The sequence below is a fragment of the Vipera berus genome, assembly GCF_964194415.1.
Source record: "Vipera berus genome assembly, chromosome: 2".
Lineage (NCBI taxonomy): Eukaryota > Metazoa > Chordata > Lepidosauria > Squamata > Viperidae > Vipera > Vipera berus.
Genome location: NC_138203.1, coordinates 114,575,496 through 114,596,352, shown reverse-complemented (window position 1 = coordinate 114,596,352; position 20,857 = coordinate 114,575,496). Strand labels below are relative to the sequence as shown.

The 20,857-nt window shown below is 42.7% G+C and overlaps 1 protein-coding gene across 1 annotated transcript in view; it reads left to right on the top strand.

Moving 5' to 3' along the window:
- Nucleotides 1-20,857, top strand: part of PNPLA6 (patatin like domain 6, lysophospholipase) — a 177,152-nt gene that overhangs the window by 97,111 nt on the left and 59,184 nt on the right. Inside the window, exons 16-18 of the mRNA XM_081317915.1 lie at nt 4,866-4,943; nt 5,523-5,728; nt 7,074-7,205. Of these exons, the coding sequence (XP_081174041.1) occupies nt 4,866-4,943; nt 5,523-5,728; nt 7,074-7,205 (416 nt within the window). The remainder of the gene's footprint in view (nt 1-4,865; nt 4,944-5,522; nt 5,729-7,073; nt 7,206-20,857) is intronic.

The window sequence follows — 20,857 nt, the reverse complement described above, 5'->3', positions numbered from 1 at the left end:
GAGCCCTCCCTGTGGGAACACAAAGGACGATGGGAAATTGACGCTGGCAGCAGGTGCTCCCTCAGATAATCCGGGCCCATGACATTTAGGGCTTTATAGGTCATCACCAGCACCTTGAATCTCACCCGGTGGGCAACTGGAAGCCAGTGCAGCTCGTGGAGAAGAGGTGTTACATGGGAGTATCGGGAGACTCCCATCACAACTCGCGCGGCTGCATTCTGCACTAGCTGAAGCCTCCGAGTGGTCCTCAGGGGCAGCCCCATGTAGAGAGTATTGCAGTAGTCTAGCCGGGAGGTCACAAGCGCATGGGTGACTGCGTACGGCATCTTGGTCCAGATAGGGCCGTAACTGGCGCACCAGGCGAACCTGGGCAAAAGCCCCCCTGGCTACGGCTCCTATATGATCTTCCAAACTGAGCCGTGAATCCAGGAGGACGCCCAAGTTGCGGGCCCTATCAACCGGGGGTAACACCTCACCCCCCATAGTTAACGATGGAAAAGATTGGTTAGTCTGAGATACCGGTATGCACAGCCACTCAGTCTTGGCAGAATTGAGACGAAGCCTGTTTCTGCCCATCCAAACCCTAGTATTACCCTCAAATTATTTTTTATTTGTCTGTTTAGCAAAAATCCATTTTGATCTGGGTGTATAAATTCAGTCAAAAATCTTTTCAGCCTCTCAGCTATTATTGAAGTGAAGATTTTATAGTCCACATTCAGTAGTGATATCGGTCTATAGTTTTTGATCTGGGTCAGATCTGAGTCCTCTTTTGGTATCAAAGTAACATTAACTTCTGTCCGTGTATTTGGGAGTTTTGCCTCCAATAAAAATTCATTACATACATTTTTCAATGGTGAACTTAAAATATCTTGTAAACATTTATAAAAATACCAGGAGTCCATCTGGTCCCGATGTTTTTTCATTTTTTGTCTTTTTATTGCCTCTGTCAATTCCATCATTGTTATTTTTTCATTTAACGTCTTAAAAGTTTTCTGGAATTTTTGGTAAATTATTTTCTTCCATATATTGAGTCATTTTCTCCCATGGAGTTTCTTCCTTGTCATACAATTTCTCATAGTATTCTTTAATTGTCTTTTTTATTGTTTCATTTTTAAATGGTAAACAGCCTTTTTCATCTACTAAATTGTTTATCAATTTTTCTCCTTCTGTTTTTTAAGTTTATAAGCTAACCATCTTCCTGGTGTGTTTGCATTTTCAAAAAAGTTTTGCTTTGCCCTTTTAATTTGTTGTGCCAGTTGTTCTGATTCTATTAAATTAAATTTATATTTTATTATTTCCAGTTGTGTATTCAATATTTTCTTTGGTAGGTTTATTTGTAGTTCAAGTTCTAATTTTTTTAATTCTTCTCTTAACAACTGACATTTGTCTCTTTTCTTTATTTATTTTTTTGCCATGTATGTTATCGCTAACGCCTCAAAAATATGCTTTGGCTGTATCCCATACATTTTGTAATGTTGTATCTTTTTTATTTTCTCTGAAGAAAACATCCATTTCTTTTGTTGCTAAGTCTATAAATTCTTTCTCTTTTAATATAGTTTGATTCAAAGTCCATCTTAATTTTCTGCATTCCTTTCCACACCATTTTTCTGCATTCCTTGTTTCTCTCCAGATATCTTTGTATACCAATTTCCTCTATTATATTGAAAAAAGTCTTAAATAGTCTTTTTCTTCCTTGTTTCCCTGATTTACTGCTTTTAGTCTAATGTCCCATCTACTATTGCATTGAAATCCCCAATTAAGCATATATTTTGATATTCCATTTCTACTATTTTTCTGTGAAGGTTTTGATAAAATTCTTCTTGTTTATTATTTGGTGCATATATTGCTATCAAAAGTATTTGTTTTTGATTTAAAAATATTTCTACCATTAATATTCTTCCTTCTTCATCTGCATAAATCATATTGAAATCTATTGTCTCTTTGACATATATAACTACTCTTTTTTGCTGAGCTGATGTATAATAAAGTTTTCCATGTTTTGGATTTTCCAAAAATTTATGATGTTGGTTTTTTATGTGTGTCTCTTGCAAACAAATTATATCAATGTTTAATTTCTGTAGTTGTTTGAAAATTCTTTTCCTTTTTGATGGGGAATTCAATCCATTTATATTCACTGAAAAAAAATCCATTTTCCTTCTCCATTTTGATTTACTTATATTTAGGTCTTGTTGATCTCGTAATCCTCTGCTCTTTTACTATTCCCTCATCTTCTTGATTCATCTCTTTTTCCACTTCCACCTGTGTAATTGTTTCCTCTATTGTTTGTTCTGTCTGTTTCTGGCTTTTTCCATCCTCTTGTTGATAGTGTGTTCTTTCTCCCAGAAATGCTCTATATCTTTCATCAAAATCCTCTGCCTTCCACACTGAGTCCAAACAGTATCTTGTGTTATTCCAATTGATTAAAATCCTTTCTGGCATCAGCCACCTAAAATTTACTCTTTTTGCAATCAGCTTTGTAGTCAAGAAATGACATTGTCTTTGAGTATCCCTTATTCTCTTGGGAATCTGCTTCATCACTACTATTTCTTTATATTGTAATGGATCATCTCTAACTCTTCTTAATATCTCATCCCTTATTGTTTTCTTCATAAATCTTACATGGATTTCTCTGGGCAATTTGTGTTTCCTTGTGCAACTTGAATTCATTCTAAATATTTCATCCACTTCTTGCTGCATCTTCAGTCTTTCCATTTCTAGCGCCTCTGCTAATAGATTAATAATCATTTCTGCTATATTTTCCTCTTTATCTTCGGGTATGTTCTGGAATCTCAAATAGTGTACTGCCTTCTCCATTTCCAAAGCAGTGACCACTCTTTCTAGGTTTTGATTTGCTTGTTCTAATCTTTCATTCTCTGTCATTAGTGCTTCAATTTTTCCCCCAATATCTTCTGATTGATCTTCCACCTTCTTTATTCTTTTTTCATTTTTAAGGATTTGTTGGTGAACCTCAGATTGTGTCTTTATGTCAAGCATCTGTTTGCTTAGCTTATCAAGATTGCTTTTTGTTTCTTTATGATTCTTCTGCATCATTTCTTGCATTAATTGTAAGGTCGCATGCATCTCTTTTTGGAGGTTGTTTGCCTTCTCTCGTTGTAACATTGCTTCAATAGATCCCTGACTTGCTGGACTAGATGTTCCAGAAGAGGATGCAGAAGCAGGGGTTTTTTTTGTAATTTTAGTGAGGTTTGGTGCACTCATTGTTCAATCATGCAAACTCTGTAAACCCACAGGGAGAAGAGAAAGAAAAAAAGCCACTTGCTTTAGGCTATAATCCAACTTTAAAAAGGAGCCAACTATTTTAGGCTATAATCCAAGTTTAAAAGTGAGCCAATTGCTTTAGGCTATATTGCAAATTTAAAAGGGAACCAACTGCTTTAGGCTATAATCCAAATTTAAAAAGAAGCCAACTGCTTTAGGCTATAATCCAGGTTTAGAAAGGAGTCAACTGCTTTAGGCTAATCCAAGTTTTTTTTAAAAAAAAGCCAACTACTTTAAGCTGTAATCCAGCAAAATAAAAAACACCAACTGCATAAGTCTAATCCAAATATTTCTGTCAGTTCAAATATATTAGAGAGAAAAAAGAAAAAAATCCTGTCTCTAAATAGTTTCTATAATAGTTATGTCTAAAGTTGAATGATGTAGTTAAAAAAAATCTTTGTTTTTTCTTTTGTAGAAACACAGGATGTTCTTTGTTTAGCACAGGTGTTGTTTCAAGGTCATCACTCTTCTGATTTTTTCTGTTTTATTGTAGTATCTTCCTTCACCACTAGATGTCCTCATTAGTTATAGTGTCTTTATCCAGTAGTAAAACTTTTATTTAAAATGTACTTTCATAACAAAGTAAAAAAAATCTTCCCAAATCAGAAAAATTAGCCAACAATAGATTATCATTTTTTTTCCTTTTCAATCAGTCTCAAATCTTTTCTGCATATTTTTTATATTCCTTAATTTTGTTTTCCCCATTCCAGATTTCTCGCCGCTTTTAACTCTCTTCTTCCCAAGTCTTCCTGGGGTTTTTCACTTTTAAAAGTTATCCAATTCAGGCAATTATATTTTAAAAGTCTATAGGGAAGAGAAATAAAGAAGAATCTCACCCAGATCAAACACATTGCTGACAGCTGTTTGGTGGTTCTGCCACAGCTTTTCACTTGTTCCCCAGCTGTCTGTGGCTTGGGCAGTCTGTGTACTTGCTGGCAGCCTTTCTCCCACCTGTTTAAAGAGTTTCCTCAGTCCGTTTGGGCCAACCACTATTAGCTCCGAACTCCCAAGGTTTCCCTTCCTCCTCATTGCCTCTCTGGGGCGACTTTCTGACCTCTTTGGGTCTCCAGAAAAAGCGAATCAGACTAGAAAACTGGAGCTCTGGTTTCTTTCATCCGTGTCACCATGACACCTGGGGTGAACTCTCACAACCTGCGATTCTTGCTTAACAGTGACAACAGAGACTGCTGCAATTGCCAACTCTAAGTGATGCGATTACAAGATGTCATGCTTTACAATCGTCCATTAGTGACAGAAATTGCAGGCCAAATTATCATAGGGCCATGGTTAAACAAGGACTACCTATATTGCAAATGTTCTCTAGTACTAGTAAATTACTTGTTCTCCTATAGGAACATTTGAGGCTGAAACTTATTTTCTTCAGTTTTTTTAAAAAAGAAGCTGTGGAAACAGCTTCGCCTTGGACCTTTTAGAGAATGATATTTTAGGAGAGCTATAGAGAAGAGACTTAGTTTCCTGACTTTACTCTTGACTCTGTTCCACAGGGTGTAATTGAAGTGTAATGGATTCAGCTCCTATTCCAAACAAGGAAGACACCTAACATCACTCTGCCATTCTTTCCATAGGATTCATCCTTACTAAATAATCGGGTGCTTTTGCACCATGCCAAGGCAGGAACAGTAATTGCCCGTCAAGGAGATCAAGTAAGTATTGTAGATGGCATACAAAATCATAAATTAGCTTAGTCAGAGAAAAACAAATATGATAACTGTAGCATCTCTCCTCCCCTTGAAGGTTAGAAAAAAGATGAAAGGGAGGCTTTCCTAAAAAAAAATAGCTTTTTTTCTGTAATCAGGACCTAATGTTGGATGGACTGTGTTCTAGAAGAAAAGAATTCTCAAGAAGCATTTCATGTGGTATGTGGATTCTTCACAGTTCAAATTGTTGAAGATTTCTTTCCACAGTGTAAGAACCCTATGCTGTAGCTTTTAATAAGAATCTGCCCACTTTGATTGTGGCTTAGAAAAGGAGAAGAATAATTTGTCAGGAAAGGAAGAAGGAAAAAGAAAGTGGAACATGTATTGGGTACAAAACACTCCTCTTAAAACACTAATTTCCAGCTTTTTAGCAACCTCATCAATTTAAATTTTAAGAGATATAAAATTTGTTTATTTGTTTGCTTAAAAAAGATATTTCTAGAAACCTGTTGAAGCTTCTGAATCCTGGTCAATGATGACCCAATTCCCTTGGAAGGGGCTGCTTATTCTGGTCTTTTTTGGCAGGATGTCAGCTTGCACTTTGTACTCTGGGGCTGTCTGCATGTTTACCAGCGGATGATTGACAAGGCTGAAGACGTGTGCCTCTTCTTGGTGCAACCTGGGGAGATGGTGGGCCAGCTAGCAGTGCTTACTGGAGAGCCACTGATTTTCACCATCAAAGCAAATCGTGATTGTACTTTTCTTAAGATCTCCAAGTCTGATTTTTACGAGTGGGTACCATGTGCATAAATGTGCCTGGTTTCTGCCTAGCTCTCGTGCCATCATGTACTTTCCAATCATTAGCCATGTTCACATGCAGCAACTGCTCCTGTTCTTTTAGTCTATGCCATTTGCTGTTCTCTGCTGTGAGGTTGGTTGGGTTATCTCACAGGTAAAATAGAAAAGAGTGGTTTTGTCTGTGGCTTTATGCTGTCAATGTGGTTTTGTTCAGGAAGGGCTTCCATGGCTCTGGTGTAGTTTTCCTCTCTTTCCCTTCTCCAGTAGAAGGAGCTATCTAAAAATAATGGTTGTATTTCTTTAAAAGCAAGGTGCTCTATCAGAATCCAAAGCCTGACTTTTTAAGCATGCTGCTCCTTTGAAATCAAGGAGCCTGACAGATGGATAAAATATGAGGATGGGCAGTGAAAATCAGAAACTCTTAGTGGACAACGTTGAGCTGTATAGAAATAACGCTCTGCCACATCTCCTTTTTCATCTCTGCTTCTTGCTAGATGACACTGATATATACATGTGTGTGTATACATACTCTTGTACAAACTATATAGTTTACAGTATTTCCCACTAAGACAGTGTATACATTTTTCCAACTAATGGAGCACATAAATTTCCACTAAAGGAATACATAAATCTGAACTACTTTACATGGGGCTGCTCTTGAGCATTTAAAAACTTCAGCTGGTGCAGAATGCAGCTGCACATACAGTAAATGGCGTGTTATTTGGCACATATAATACCTCTACCCCATGAGCTGCATTGATTGCTGCATACATTCTCCAGATGTTTCTACCCATCTAGTCCAGTCTGGCAGGATGGGCATACTCTGGGTCCTGCCAGTCAGGGAATGCCACCTAACGGGGCCAGGAGGCCTTTTCTGCCATAGCACCTGCCTTATGGAACACCCTCCCTCTAGAGATCAGGATGGCCATGATACTGCTGGCCCCTTCATAAGGGCCCTAAGACTTGGTTATATGTGCCCCAGTCTGAGCCCCAAGTGTGTGAAAGATCCTACCTCTTGGTTGTTTTAACATTTATGAATTATAATATTTTCCAGCTTTCATTATAATTTTATTTTTAATTGGTTTTATGATTTATTGTTCTCTGCTCAAACTCACTTGTTGAGAAGGCCAGCCATACAAAATGAATAAATAAGTAAAAATTAATTTAGCTTTGCCCTGAGATTCACCACACCCATTGCTGTAATTCTTAACTAGCAGCATCTTCCCTGAATCCAAATTGGATCTATTTCTTTCTCCACTCTGGCAAAATTGAGAAATGAACTGGAACTTCTATATATTGCAAATTGTAGTCTTCCAGTAACTTCTGAATCCTCCTTAGGGTTATGAGGGAACAGCCAAGTGTGGTATTGAGTGTGGCTCATACTGTGGCAGCCCGCATGTCTCCTTTTGTGCGTCAAATGGACTTCGCTATTGATTGGATGGCAGTAGAGGCTGGACGAGCACTTTACAGGTAAGAGAAAGGGGCTGTTTTCTTGGCTCCCTGGTCTCCATTTGATGCCTTTAAAAAAAATTATTGGTTTATCAAGCTATAAAATACAAAGAGAAATTCAAAAAAGTAATAGAAAACTAGGAGGAGGGGGAGGGAGAAGGAAAAAAAATGGTGTAAAGAGGGAAAAGAAAAGAAAAAGCCACCAACTTTTGACTCTTTTTAGCACAGTAGAAGATAACATAACAACCACGACTTTCTTTTACGCAACAGTATGTACAAGCCATTTCTATAACAATAAACCTATTTAATTAGCAAAAACAAAATCAAAGTTTCTTTTTTTTCCATTGCAAGTCCAAAATCCGGAAGCAATTTCAAAATAGAAACAAGGTTATATATTCTCTTCTTTGGATAAAAGAATCAATTTGACAATCTCTGTTTCTCTTTGCTGTGGGGAATAATATATATTTCTGTTAACTCATTAATCTTTACCATAATTCATATTAAGAGAATCCTCTATATTTCATTTTTTAACCCTAAAGGGAGAAAACACTGTTTCTACTTTGGATATTTTACTAACTTTAAAAAATACTCAATTATTATATATAAAGGGGGAGGGGGGAAACCTCTTCATTTTAAACCCAAAACCCAAAACATTACAGCTTTCTTTCAATTATATATATCACACCAATATAAGTCCAATTAACTCCAATTAGGTCATGAATTCAAATTTCTCCCTTGAGTTTATCATGATGGAGTAAATCTTTATCAGCTTTTATTTTCAAATTTAATCAATAGTATTTTACAAATTTCGGGAATTATTCAGCATTACATAAAAAGACAGAAGACATGCATTTACAAACTTATTTTATACATATAAAGCTACATTAAAGCTTTCAATACATATATCAAACTTATAAAAATCCATTCAAACTAATTAAATGATTAAATTTAAGTCACTCCTTCCAGCTTGTCTTTATAGAATGACATCTTTTTCTTCTCAGGAGTGTCTATCAAGTCTCCTTCAAGAAATTCTCAGCCTTATTTATATCCATGAAAAAAATGTCCCAAGACTGCTCTGTTAGACATTGTAGATTAACCTGAAGCAAATCCTCATAGAATAAAGTTTCCTTCTCTAAGACGTCTATCATATCTTTTTTTCTCAAAGAATTCTTGACCTTGTTCATATCCATGAGGAAAAAAGTCCCAAACTTGACCTCTTAATAGTTGTGAATTTACTTGGCACTCTTGTTTCAGTTGCACTGGGAGGGTTATATTCAAACCATCACCATAATAAAAACTGGTGTCAGATTTATAGTTGAAAGATACAGATTATTTGCATTGTCCAGCATTTGTAGAGTTGACACAGTGGGTTGATAATTTTCTACAGTGGGTTGATAATGTTCTTTTTTAATATCCTCTGTATAATTAATATCTTTGGTCCCTAACTGATTTGTGGTATAAATTTTCTGTATGGGCTTTTCAAAAATGTCCATGACCACAGACTCCAGCTCAGTGTTAAACATCTTCGTAGCTCTCTCTAGTGGTCAAAATGTTTGTTTATTTATTTATTCATTCATTCATTCATTCATTTTTCTAGCCAATCTGAGTTCATGAAAATTGGAAAATTTCAACCACCAAAACAACACAATACAGGGCTACAGTTTATTTTAAAAGCAGTAAATTAAGACCACAACTTTTATCCTTATTTCAAAATATTTCCTTAGTTTAGTTGCCTCCAGCAACACTTCTCCTTGTCATTTAATAATAAAGGAATCTCAGAAATGTTGCATAATGTCAGGACCCACTTCAAGCCCACATCTTAAGAAAACATAACTCTTGGAAACAATTTCTTCCAAGCAGGAACTTTTATTAAGAGTAGGTGATAGCAGGCATAATACAAAGGATCTGAGATTTCCTGTGCAACGCAATAGATTATAGTATCCCCCAAGCAGGACCCCACCCCATAGATTGACTGCCCGATGTGGGATATCCAATCCCCAAGTGTTAAGTCCATTGTGGGAACCGGGGAGATAACATCGGCCTATCTCCAGCTCACACAGCGAGGGTTGGCGGCTTCTTCACCCCTTTCTCTGAGAGCGTAGACATAAACCAGGCACTGAGGTTACATTCCTTATTTCCTCCTTTGTTCTTAACTTGTTTAAAAGATAGAGTTCAGAGATAATGCAGGAAACAAGATTGTTGTTGTTAGCTGCGAAGTCGTGTCCGACCCATCGCGACCCTATGGACAACATTCCTCCAGGCCTTCCTGTCCTCTACCATCTTCTGGAGTCCATTTAAGCTCACGCCTACTGCTTCAGTGACTCCATCCAGCCACCTCATTCTCTGTCGTCCCCTTCTTCTATTGCCCTCGATCTTTCCCAGCATTAGGCTCTTCTCCAGTGAGTCCTTCCTTCTCATTAGGTGGCCAAAGTATTTGAGTTTTAGCTTCAGGATCTGGCCTTCTAAAGAGCAGTCAGGATTGATCTCCTCTAGGACTGACCGGTTTGATCGCCTTGCGGTCCAAGGGACTCGCAGGAGTCTTCTCCAGCACCACAGTTCAAAGGCCTCAATTCTTTGGCGCTCAGCCTTTCTTATGGTCCAACTTTCACTGCCATACGTTGCAACTGGGAAGACCATAGCCTTGACTATACGCACTTTTGTTGACAGGGTGATGTCTCTGCTTTTTAGTGTGCTGTCTAGATTTGCCATGGCTTTCCTCCCCAGGAGCAAGCGTCTTTTAATTTCTTGGCTACAGTCCCCATCTGCAGTGATCTTGGAGCCCAGGAAAATAAAATCTGTCACTACCTCCATTTCTTCCCCATCTATTTGCCAGGAATTGAGAGGGCCAGATGCCATGATCTTGGTTTTCTTAATGTTAAGTTTCAACCCAAGTTTTGCACTCTCCTTCTTCACCTGCAACAAGAGGCTCTTTAGTTCTTCTTCACTTTCTGCCATTAGAGTGGTATCATCTGCGTATCTTAGGTTGTTGATATTTCTTCCGGCAATCTTAATTCCAACTTTTGATTCATCTAGCCCTGCCTTTCTCATGATGTGCTCTGCATATAAGTTAAATAGGCAGGGCGACAGTATACAGCCTTGCCGGACTCCTTTCCCAATTTTGAACCAATCAGTGGTTCCGTGTCCAGTTCTCACTGTTGCTTCTTGACCCGCATATAGGTTTCTCAAGAGACAAATAAGATGGTCTGGTACTCCCATCTCTTTAAGAACTTGCCACAGTTTGTTATGATCCACACAATCAAAGGCTTTAGCATAGTCAATGAAGCAGAAGTAGATGTTTTTCTGGAACTCCCTAGCTTTCTCCATGATCCAGCGTATGTTGGCAATTTGATCTCTAGTTCCTCTGCCTCTTCGAAATCCTGCCTGCACTTCTGGTAGTTCTCGATCCACATACTGCTGAAGTCTAGCTTGTAGGATTTTAAGCATGACTTTACTAGCATGAGAAATGAGTGCAATGGTGCGATAGTTTGAACATTCTTTGGCACTGCCTTTCTTTGGAATTGGAATGTAAACTGATCTTTTCCAATCCTGTGGCCATTGTTGAGTTTTCCAAATTTGCTGGCAAATTGAGTGTAGCACTTTTACTGCATTGTCTTTTAAGATTTTGAATAGCTCAGCTGGAATACTGTCACTTCCACTAGCTTTGTTGTTGCTCAGCTTTTCTAAGGCCCACTTCACTTCACATTCTAGGATGTCTGGCTCGAGGTCAGTGACCACCTCATTGTGATTATCAGGGACGTTAAGCTCATTCTTGTATAGTTCTTCTGTGTAATTTTGCCACCTCTTCTTAATCTCTTCTGCCTCTGTTAGGTCCCTGCCATTTTGGTCCTTTATCATGCCCATTTTTGCATTAAACGTTCCCTTCATTTCTCCAATTTTCTTGAAAAGATCTCTGGTCCTCCCTATTCTATTATTTTCTTCTATTTCTTTGCACTGTTCATTTAAGAAGGCATTCTTATCTCTTCTAGCTATTCTCTGGAATTCTGCATTCAATTGGGTGTATCTTTCTTTTTCTCCCTTGCCTTTCGCTTCCCTCCTTTCCTCAGCTATTTGCAAAGCTTCCTCAGACAGCCATTTTGCTTTCTTGCATTTCTTTTTCTTTGGGATGGTTTTGGTTGCTACCTGTTGTACAATGTCGCGAACCTCTGTCCATAGTTCTTCAGGCACTCGGTCTATCAGATCTAATTCCTTAAATCTATTTGTCACCTCTACTGTATATTCAACAGGGATATGATTTAATTCATACCTGAGTGGCCTAGTGCTTTTCCCTACTTTCTTCAGTTTAAGCCTAAACTTTGCAAGGAGAAGCTCATGGTCTGAGCCACAGTCAGCTCCTGGTCTTGTTTTTACTGACTGTATAGAGCTTCTCCATCTTTGGCTGCAGAGCATATAGTCAATCTGATTTCTGTGTTGACCATCTGGTGATGTCCATGTGTAGAGCCGTCTCTTGGGTTGTTGGAAAAGAGTGTTTGCTATGACCATTGTATTCTCTTGACAGAATTCTATCAGCCTGTGCCCTGCTTCATTTTGCACTCCAAGGCCAAACTTGCCTGTTATTCCAGTTATCTTTTGGCTTCCTACTTTAGCATTCCAATCCCCCATGATGATAAGAACATCATTTTTTGGTGTTAGTTCTATAAGGTGCTGTAGTGCTTCATAGAACTGGTCAATTTCATCCTCTTCAGCACTGGTGGTTGGGGCATAGACCTGGACTACTGTGATATTGAATGGTTTGCCTTGGATTCGAACTGAGATCATTCTGTCATTTTGAGGATTGTATCCCAGTATTGCTTTTCCTACTCTTTTATTGACTATGAAGGCTACTCCATTTCTTCTGAAGGATTCTTGCCCACAGTAGTATACCTGATGGTCATCTGAATTAAATTCACCCATTCCTGTCCATTTTAGTTCGCTGATACCTAAGATGTCAATGTTCAGTCTTGTCATCTCTTGTTTGACCACGTCCAGTTTTCCTTGATTCATGGATCTTACATTCCAGGTTCCTATGGAGAAAAAATCTTTACAGCATCGGACTTTCCTTTCACCACCAGACATATCCACAGCTGAGCGTCCTTTCGGCTTTGGCCCAGTCGCTTCATTCTTTCTGGCGCTACTAGTACTAGCCCTCTGCTCTTCCCCAGTAGCATATTGGACACCTTCCGACCTGAGGGGCTCATCTTCCAGCGTCATATCGTTTTGCCTTTTGGTACTGTCCATAGGGTTTTCATGGCAAAGATACTGGAGTGGTTTGCCATTTCCTTCTCCAGTGGATCACGTTTTGTCAGAACTCTCTGCTATGACCTGTCCGTCTTGGGTGGCCCTGCACGGCATAGCTCATAGCTTCATTGAATTACGCAAGCCCCTTCGCCACGACAAGGCAGTAATCCATGAAGGGGGGGAAACAAGATACAGACCCAATAAACAAAGTAAAGCATTACACTGTAGCAAATAGAGGAAGTGAAAGTAATAGCCTCGCAGGCACATTAGCCCCTCCCCCTTGGAAGTATGGTAAAACCCAGGAAAAGGTGGAATGAAATAGAAATGAAATAAAATAGGAATGGGTTTTGACATCCTGCCCCCCTTAAAAATAGGAGAGATCCAGCTGTAGAGAAAACAAAACAGATATAGAGGTTAGTCTAGTTTGTTGGGATATTCTGTATGAAACTTCTTTAGCAGTTTGGGTGCTCTGACGTGACGTTTGAGGAGCCACTCATTTTGTGAGGAGGGAAGGTGTTTCCAGGCTACTGGGAATTGAGTTGCCCCATGATACTTCCTAGAATATAAGATTTCTTTTATCTCAAAGTGTTGTTCTCTTTCAACCATGATTGGAGGTGGTGGAGGGGGGAGTTTTGGCCGTAAGGGCAACTGTTGTTCTCTTTTCAGTAAGCTGCACTGAAAAAAAATAGCTTCGTCCAGGGCTTTCCTAACCACTGGCCAGGTGTTTTGTAATTGTGCTATCCATTCTTTCAGCAATGGGATTGCCGGTTCATTTGGGGTTAGTTCTGGCATAGGGTTGAAACTCTGACCGGTGGCTATTTGAAAGGGAGTGTAGCCTGTGCTAGAGTGGACTGTGTTATTGTAAGCAACTTCTGCAAAAGGGAATAGGTCGGTCTAGTTCGTTTGCTGGCAATTAATAAAGCATCTTAATTATTGTTTGAGTACTGAGTTCGAACGTTCCATCTGATGGTTACATTGAGAATGATGACTAGATGACACTCCCTGAGTGGTCCCTAAGAGGGATAAAAACTCCAGAATTCTGATGTAAATTGCACATCCCTATCTGATATGATGTATTGGGGTGCCCCATGCTGTCTGTAAATGTGCTGCATGAATAGTTTCGCTAAAGTTTTTGCGATGGGGATCTTTCGGCAAGGGATAAAATGCACTTGTTTTGGGAACAGGTCCGTAACCACCCAGATGACTGTGTTTCTGTTATTTTCTGGTAATTCCACTATAAAATCCATGGATATTTCCTTCCATGGGGCTGAGGGATTTGCCACTGGTTGTAGCAGTCTGGATGATTTCCTTTGCAACCTCTTGGCAGCTGTGCAAGTTGGGCAGCTGGCCATGTAACTTTCTATGTCCTTTTTCATGGATGGCTGCCAAAATTGCCTTTTAATTAAATGTAAAGTTTTTACAAATCCAAAATCCCTGCTGATTTTGTATCATGGCACAGCTGCATGAAATTGACCCTCTGGGTGGCTGGTATATATAACTTCTCCCCCACCCATGGCAGCCCATCCTTGATCATGCACACGTCTATTTTTCTGGAACCATTCATCTGTTTCTAAAGTTTTCCGGAATTCGATTTCAGTTTAGATACTCAGCTACGGCTTCATTTTGTCTTGGGCCCTGGTGGTTACTGGCGCTGCCAGTTGTGGTTCAGGCATGAGTGGTTTAGAATCAGTGGCTCGCATGCTGTTATATTGGGGCATGCGAGACTGCATCTGCCAGGAAGTTTTTTTCCCCCGACAAGTGTTTCACCGTGAAACGGAATTGGTGAAAGTGCTGGGACCAGCGGGCTTGCTTAGGAGTGTCTGCGTGTTCTTAGTGCTTCCAAATTTTTGTGGTCCATCCAGACCTGAAAGGGGATTTTATTCCCTTCAAGGAAATGGCACCACGTAAGTAACAACCACCTCACAGCGTAAGCTTCCTTCTCCCACACAGCCCAGCATTGTTCTGTCTCAGTTTCCTGGACACGGTTGCAGTGCCCCCTCATCATTTTCTTGTAATAATACAGCCCCCCACCGCCACATCGCTTGCGTCTACCTGTATTACGAAGAGTTTATCCAGGTCCGGGTGCCTCAGTATGGGTTTGGCAGAAAAAAGTCTCTTTAACTAATTGAATGCCGCTTGGCATTCCATTGTCCATTTCAGTGGCTGGCTGGGTTTCACTGAGGACCCCCCCCCCTTTGTTTTTAACAATTTCGTGAGGGGCAAGGCTATTTGGGTGAACAAAGGGATGAACTGGTGGTAGAAGTTTGCAAAACCCAGGAAACTGTAATTGATTCCTTGTGTGAGGTGGTGCCCATTCTAGAACTGCCCTGACATTCTCAGGGTCCATTTCAATGCCCTGTGGGGATATGCAATAACCCAGGTAGTCTATTCTTTCCTGGTGGAATTCGCATTTTGATAAATTGGCATATAGGTGAGCAGCTTGCAGTTTTTTAAAAACTGCTCTGACTAGGTCGACATGCTCCTTTTTGGACTCGGTGAAGATAAAGATGTCGTCTCAATAAACCAGGACCCCATTAAATAGGTTTTCCCTTAGCACTTCATTGATAAATTGCATAAATACTGCGGGGGGCCCTTGTAGTCTGAATGGCAAAACTTTGAATTGGTAGCATCCCATTGGACAATTAAATGCAGTCTTCCATTTGTCCCTTTCCTTAATCCTAACGCAGTAGTACGCTTCTCTTAGATCTAGTTTGGTAAAAATCCTTCCTTTCGATAGGTGGGATAACATGTACTCCATGAGGGGTAGGGGATACAGGTTACTTTCACTGATTGCATTCAGGGCGTGGTAATCCAGGGCTTTTCAACCAGTGGTATGGGTACCACCTGGGGTACATTGGCACCTGGCAGGTGGTACACGACCATCCTAGAAAAGTAGCGGGGGAGGGGAATGAGCTGAACCGGTGGCAGCACCGCACAAGCCTGAGCAAGAAATGGTTGGAGCTGTAGGGCTGTCAGGGCTCAGTGAAAGCGGCAGGATCGGTGCTTCTTCGGAGCTCTCAGGGCTCAGTAGAAGCACCAGGATCAGTGTCAGGCTCCAGGTGGAGCTCGGCACTGCTCCTGGCGCTTCTGAGCCCAGAAGAAGCACCGATCAGCTGGAATGTTGCAGCATTTCCAGGGTCTTGTGATTTACATTCAGATGCTTGGCAACTGATTCATATTTATCAGGGTCACAGTGTCCCAGTGTCATGTGAAGTGACCAAAACCTGCTGCAACCACCCAGCAGATGGGTGTTGTGATTCAGTGCCAGCCTGTGGGTTCGGCAGTTGAATCGGACAATTCTGAGGAGGACAAGGAGGAGGAGATTGGAGAGCCTGCAGAAGACAGTTCTGAGGCATTGCAGGGCTCTCAGCCAGACCCCTCCCGTCTGGTTCCTCCTCAGACCCAGCTGTGTGAGCCTGACATCTTGGACGAAGACGACCCACAGCTGGCCTTGTTCAAGGACGCCCGAAGCAGGAGGCAGACAAGCAGGAGTAAACAAAGGAAGGCAATGGGGCACCTCGGGAGGAGGCAAAGAGAAGTCACGCCTTGAAACTGTTTAAAAGGGGAATTTGTGGGAGGTGCTGGTTGCTGAAGGCAACCATTTGAACAGCTTCTGATTTAGTCGTGGTTCGTATTTGTTTTGCTCTGTTTGTTCTGTTTTGGATCTGTTTTGTGTAAATAAATTTGGTGGGCTTACTTCCAGCCTATTGACTTTTGTAAAGGGGTTGTCCCTGACATTTCTGCAGGGCCGGTAGTAGGCTGGAGTAGTTTGCCTTCAGCCTTCAGCCTTCAGCCTCCCACCCATTATTATTATTATGGAGCAGCTACGTGCTGAGAATGCCCAGCTCGCCCAGCAACTCACTTTGTTGGCAGCTCAGGTGGCTCAATTGCAATCTCAGGTCCATGCTGCACCCCCACCATCACCACCACCCAGGAGAAAATGCCAAGTTGCGATGCCGGATAAATTTAATGGCAATCCAGAACTGTTTCCTGCTTTCCTGGCATAATGCCAGCTCTTTATCAGCGTGAGAGCAGCTGATTTCCCCACTGACTGGGATAAGGTGGGGTTTGTGTTAAGCCTTCTTTCGGGTGATGCAGCTCGTTGGGGCACACCTCTGTTGGCTCAACCTAGTCCATTGTTGGACAACTTTGTGGGGTTTTGTGATCATATGCGTCTGATGTATGAGGACCCTATAAAGACGCAGACCGCTACTCAACGCTTGAAAGCTCTGAGGCAGGGTCAACACCCCCTACAGGGCTATATCAGCGATTTTCGGCTGCTTAGCCAGGATTCTGCCTGGAATGAGGCTGCACTTGTGCATGACTTCCAGGATGAATTGTCGGAGGAGATGTTGGATGAGCTGGCCCATGTGGATATTCCCTCAGACCTCAATGGGCTGATCCATCTCTGCCTGCGGATCAACGCTCGGTTGCAGCAGCGAAGGAGTCGCCGTGACACCCCAAAGACCCCTGCAGCCCCTGTTGTGAGTGAGACCCCAGTTCAAAGGGAGGAGCCAATAGAGCTGATTGCCGCCAGGTCTCGTCTATCGGTGACTGAAATGAACAGATGATGATCGGGGGGGGTTGTGTTTTTACTGTGGGGACCCTGGGCATTTGGCTGCTTTTTGCCCAAAGAAGCGACAATGGGCATCAGTGACCGAGTCTGCCCCGAAAAAGTCCCCTACTTTTCTGTCGGGAAGCGCCCTGAGCCCGATCTAGACGGTGTGTTAGCTCAGGCATCCCACAACACTGAGCGACGTCTTTCCAATGCTGCCTGTGGACCTCCACGGCATCTGATATTGGAGGTACATCTGATCCTTCCTGGCAAGCCAAAGGGGATTCCAGTCCATTGACTCTAGAGCCACCACAAATTTTATGGACTCAGCATTTGTGGCCAAATGGGCTGTTCCCCAGTGCCCGGTGGAACCGCCCATGTTAGTGGAGACTATCGATGGTCGAGTGCTCCTGTCTGGGCCAATTAAGGCCGCCACGCAACCATTATGTATGGCCATCAGTTCCCATGTGGAGGCCATCCAGTTCTATATCACCTCAGATCGGCATTTCCCCGTGGTCTTGGGACTGGCGTGGCTCCGGGAGCATGACCCACAGATCTATTGGTCACAGAACTTGGTCACCTTCCCAAGCTTGCAGTGCATGGACCACACCCGCCATATCTGTGCCGGTCAGGTGGAGGATTCCCCAGGGGTTTCCTTGCCTCCCGAACTGTCCGACTTTGCTGATGTGTTCAGCGAGACAGAGGCGGATCAATTACCCCCGCATAGGCCCTATGACTGCCCCATTGATTTAGTCCCTGATGCACCTCTCCCAGTGGGGCGTTTGTACTCCATGTCGGACCCCGAGTTGGCTGCATTGCGGGACTTTCTGGAGAAGAATTTGGCTCGCGGTTTCATCCGGCCCTCATCCTTGCCAGTGTCTGCACCTGTGCTCTTCGTCAAAAAGAAGTCCGGCGAATTGTGGCTTTGCTGCGATTATAGGAAACTCAACGCCATCACGGTGCACAATCGTTACCCGCTGTCCCTCATGGCCGAACTCTTGGACCGACTCATTCGTGGTTTCGGGGTGGGGTATCATCAGTACGCTGATGATACCCAACTTTTTTTCTCCACCCCAAACCAACCCAGCGATGCCCTCGCCGTGATGTCCCGTTGCCTGGAAGCGATCCGGGTCTGGATGGAGAGAAACAGGCTTTGTCTCAATCCTGCCAAGACTGAGTGGCTGTGTATACCGGCATCTCGGGTCAACCAGACTATTCCATCTCTAACGATGGGGGGTGAGGTGTTACCCCCTGTTGATAGGGCTTGCAACTTGGGCGTCCTCCTGGATTCGCGGCTCAATTTTGAAGATCATATAGGAGCCGTGACCAGGGGGGCTTTTGCCCAGGTTCGCCTGGTTCGCCAGTTGCGACCCTACCTGGACCGAGATGCCCTACATACAGTCACTCATGCGCTCGTGACCTCCTGTTTAGACTACTGCAACGCTCTCTACATGGGGCTGCCCTTGAGGACCACCCGGAGGCTTCAGCTGGTGCAGAATGCAGCTGCGCGAGTCGTGATGGGGGTCTCCCGATACTCCCATGTAACACCTCTACTCCACGAGCTGCATTGGCTTCCGGTTGCCCACCGGGTGAGATTCAAGGTGCTGGTGATGACCTATAAAGCCCTAAATGGCGAGGGTCCGGGATATTTGAGGGAACACCTGCTGCCAGCATCAAGCTCCCTTCGTCCAGTGCGCTCCCACAGGGAGGGTCTTCTCAGGGTGCCGCCGGCGGGTAACACCCAGGGGTAGGGCCTTCTCAGTGGGCGCGCCTGCCCTTTGGAACCAGCTGCCCGCGGAGCTTAGGACTGCCCCCGACCTCCGTTCATTCTGCCGGGACCTGAAGACCTGGCTCTTCGAGCTCTCTGGCCCAGGCTGAGAATTTTTTAATTTTTAATTTTAACTGGGTTTTTATTTTTTCTCAGGGTTTCATTTAATCTTTTTAAATTTGTTTTAACTTTTGTATTGATTTTCTTTTAAATATCCTGTAAACCGCCCTGAGTCCTTCGGGAAAGGGCGGTATATAAATCTAAATAAATAAATAAATAAACTAATTGGTGAATGTGATTTATGATGTGTAATTAAGGGAGGGAAATTCTGTATGATATGATGGGTTAAGGGGAGGAGAATTCAGATTCTGGGATCCATCCATGAGTGCCGATGCTCCATTCTCAAAATCTTCTTTTTTTCAAACATCCTGAGGGGTCCTGAGCCCCTGCCGCTGTCTCTAGTAAGGGAGAGAACCTGGCAAAGATTCAGGGAAGAAACTTCATCATGGGAAGAGGAAGCCTGGCTGCTGAGGAAACCTCAGAAGAGGGAGTAATAGATGGATTGCTGTGGAAAGATGAGTTTGGGCAGATCTCCAACCCTCAGCAGCTAAGTGAGCCTATCTGGTCGTCAGGCTGGAACCATTACTGCAGAGACTACAAATGTCTCAAGATTGCACTGCCAGAGTCCTCAAAAGCAGAAGACCATCTGCCACTGAGAATTTGGCTGAGTGGAAAATCCTGTCTGCAGACCAGACAGCCTGCCAGCCCCAGGAGTCCCCTGTCAGGCCCTCCAGACCCACAGAGACAGAGGACCTCAGCCTGGTGAGTCTGCAGCAATGGGAGGTTGGGGAACCCCCACAAGTGAAAGGCCAACAACCTCTGAGCTTGCCACAGCTAATAGAGGACTTGCAACAGCTAGGGGTGGTGCAGAAGCCTGGAGATCAGAAGCTGGTGGGAGGACAAAAACAGCAAGGGTGGGAACAGCAGGGCCCGAACGTGCCAACCCTGAACATACAGCAGGACCAGTGGTGCCAGCAGCAGTGGGAGCCCCAGTGAGAAAGAAACTTGCACAGCGGCTAATGGGAGAGAAATCCAACCGGATGACACAGGAACCTGTTGCCCAGGTGACATCCCCCACACGGTAGGACGCCGGAACTAAGGCTGGATCCACCCCGTTCTACCCTCTTTCGACAGCAAAGACGAAGGAGAGAATGATCTGATGGTGAGCCAACATGTCCCACCTTTTTTTTACTAACTGCCAAGCTCATAATCCCTAAGTTGGATATGCAGGTAGATTTAAAGGTGCTAGTTGATTCTGGATGTTCCCGATGCATCATTAGCTTGCCATTTGCCATGAAACAGCATACGAGCAAAACTCCTCTTCAAACCTGTTTGGTTCAAGCAAGCCGATGGCTCCTTGATGGGAGGGACTTTAGTCACACAATTAACAGAGCCCCTATGCTTAGAAATAGGTGAGCACTGGGAATTTATTTGCTTCCTGGTGGCCCCAAAAATGATTGGGACTGTGATCAGAATTAGCCTGGTTGGAGAAATAGAAACAGTTTATCTGGTGGGAGAAAGGAATGAGAACTGTAAGACTACCTATAGGGCCCGATTCCTCCATTGATTCAACAGATGTTACAGAGAATTTTAGCCCACCCAATGAGCGAGCGCACATGGCTGCCTCATGGCCACCACTCATCCCCAGTGAGTACCAGGTTCTAGCGGAGGCATTTAGTGAAAAGGAATGCAATACCTTGCCTCCTCACCGGCCCAATGATTGTTCCATTGAACTGTTGCCAGCGGCCAAACTTCCACAACCAGGAATGTACACTATGTCCCCCCTTGAAAAGGAGGAGATGCAGCGATATGTGGATACAAACCTAGCGAGGGGATTCATTGAACAGACCAAGTCTACTGTGGGAGCCTTAAGTTTATTGTTTAAAAACATTGGACACAGTACCAGCGGGCTGACAAGCCTTCTTGTCTACAATGTTCAAATATATATATATATATGTATATATGTACATCAAAGATACACTTAAATACACTTAAGTTACAAATCGGTGAAATGACACAATATTTAAAACAGTGAGCCAGTCTGTAAAAACCTAA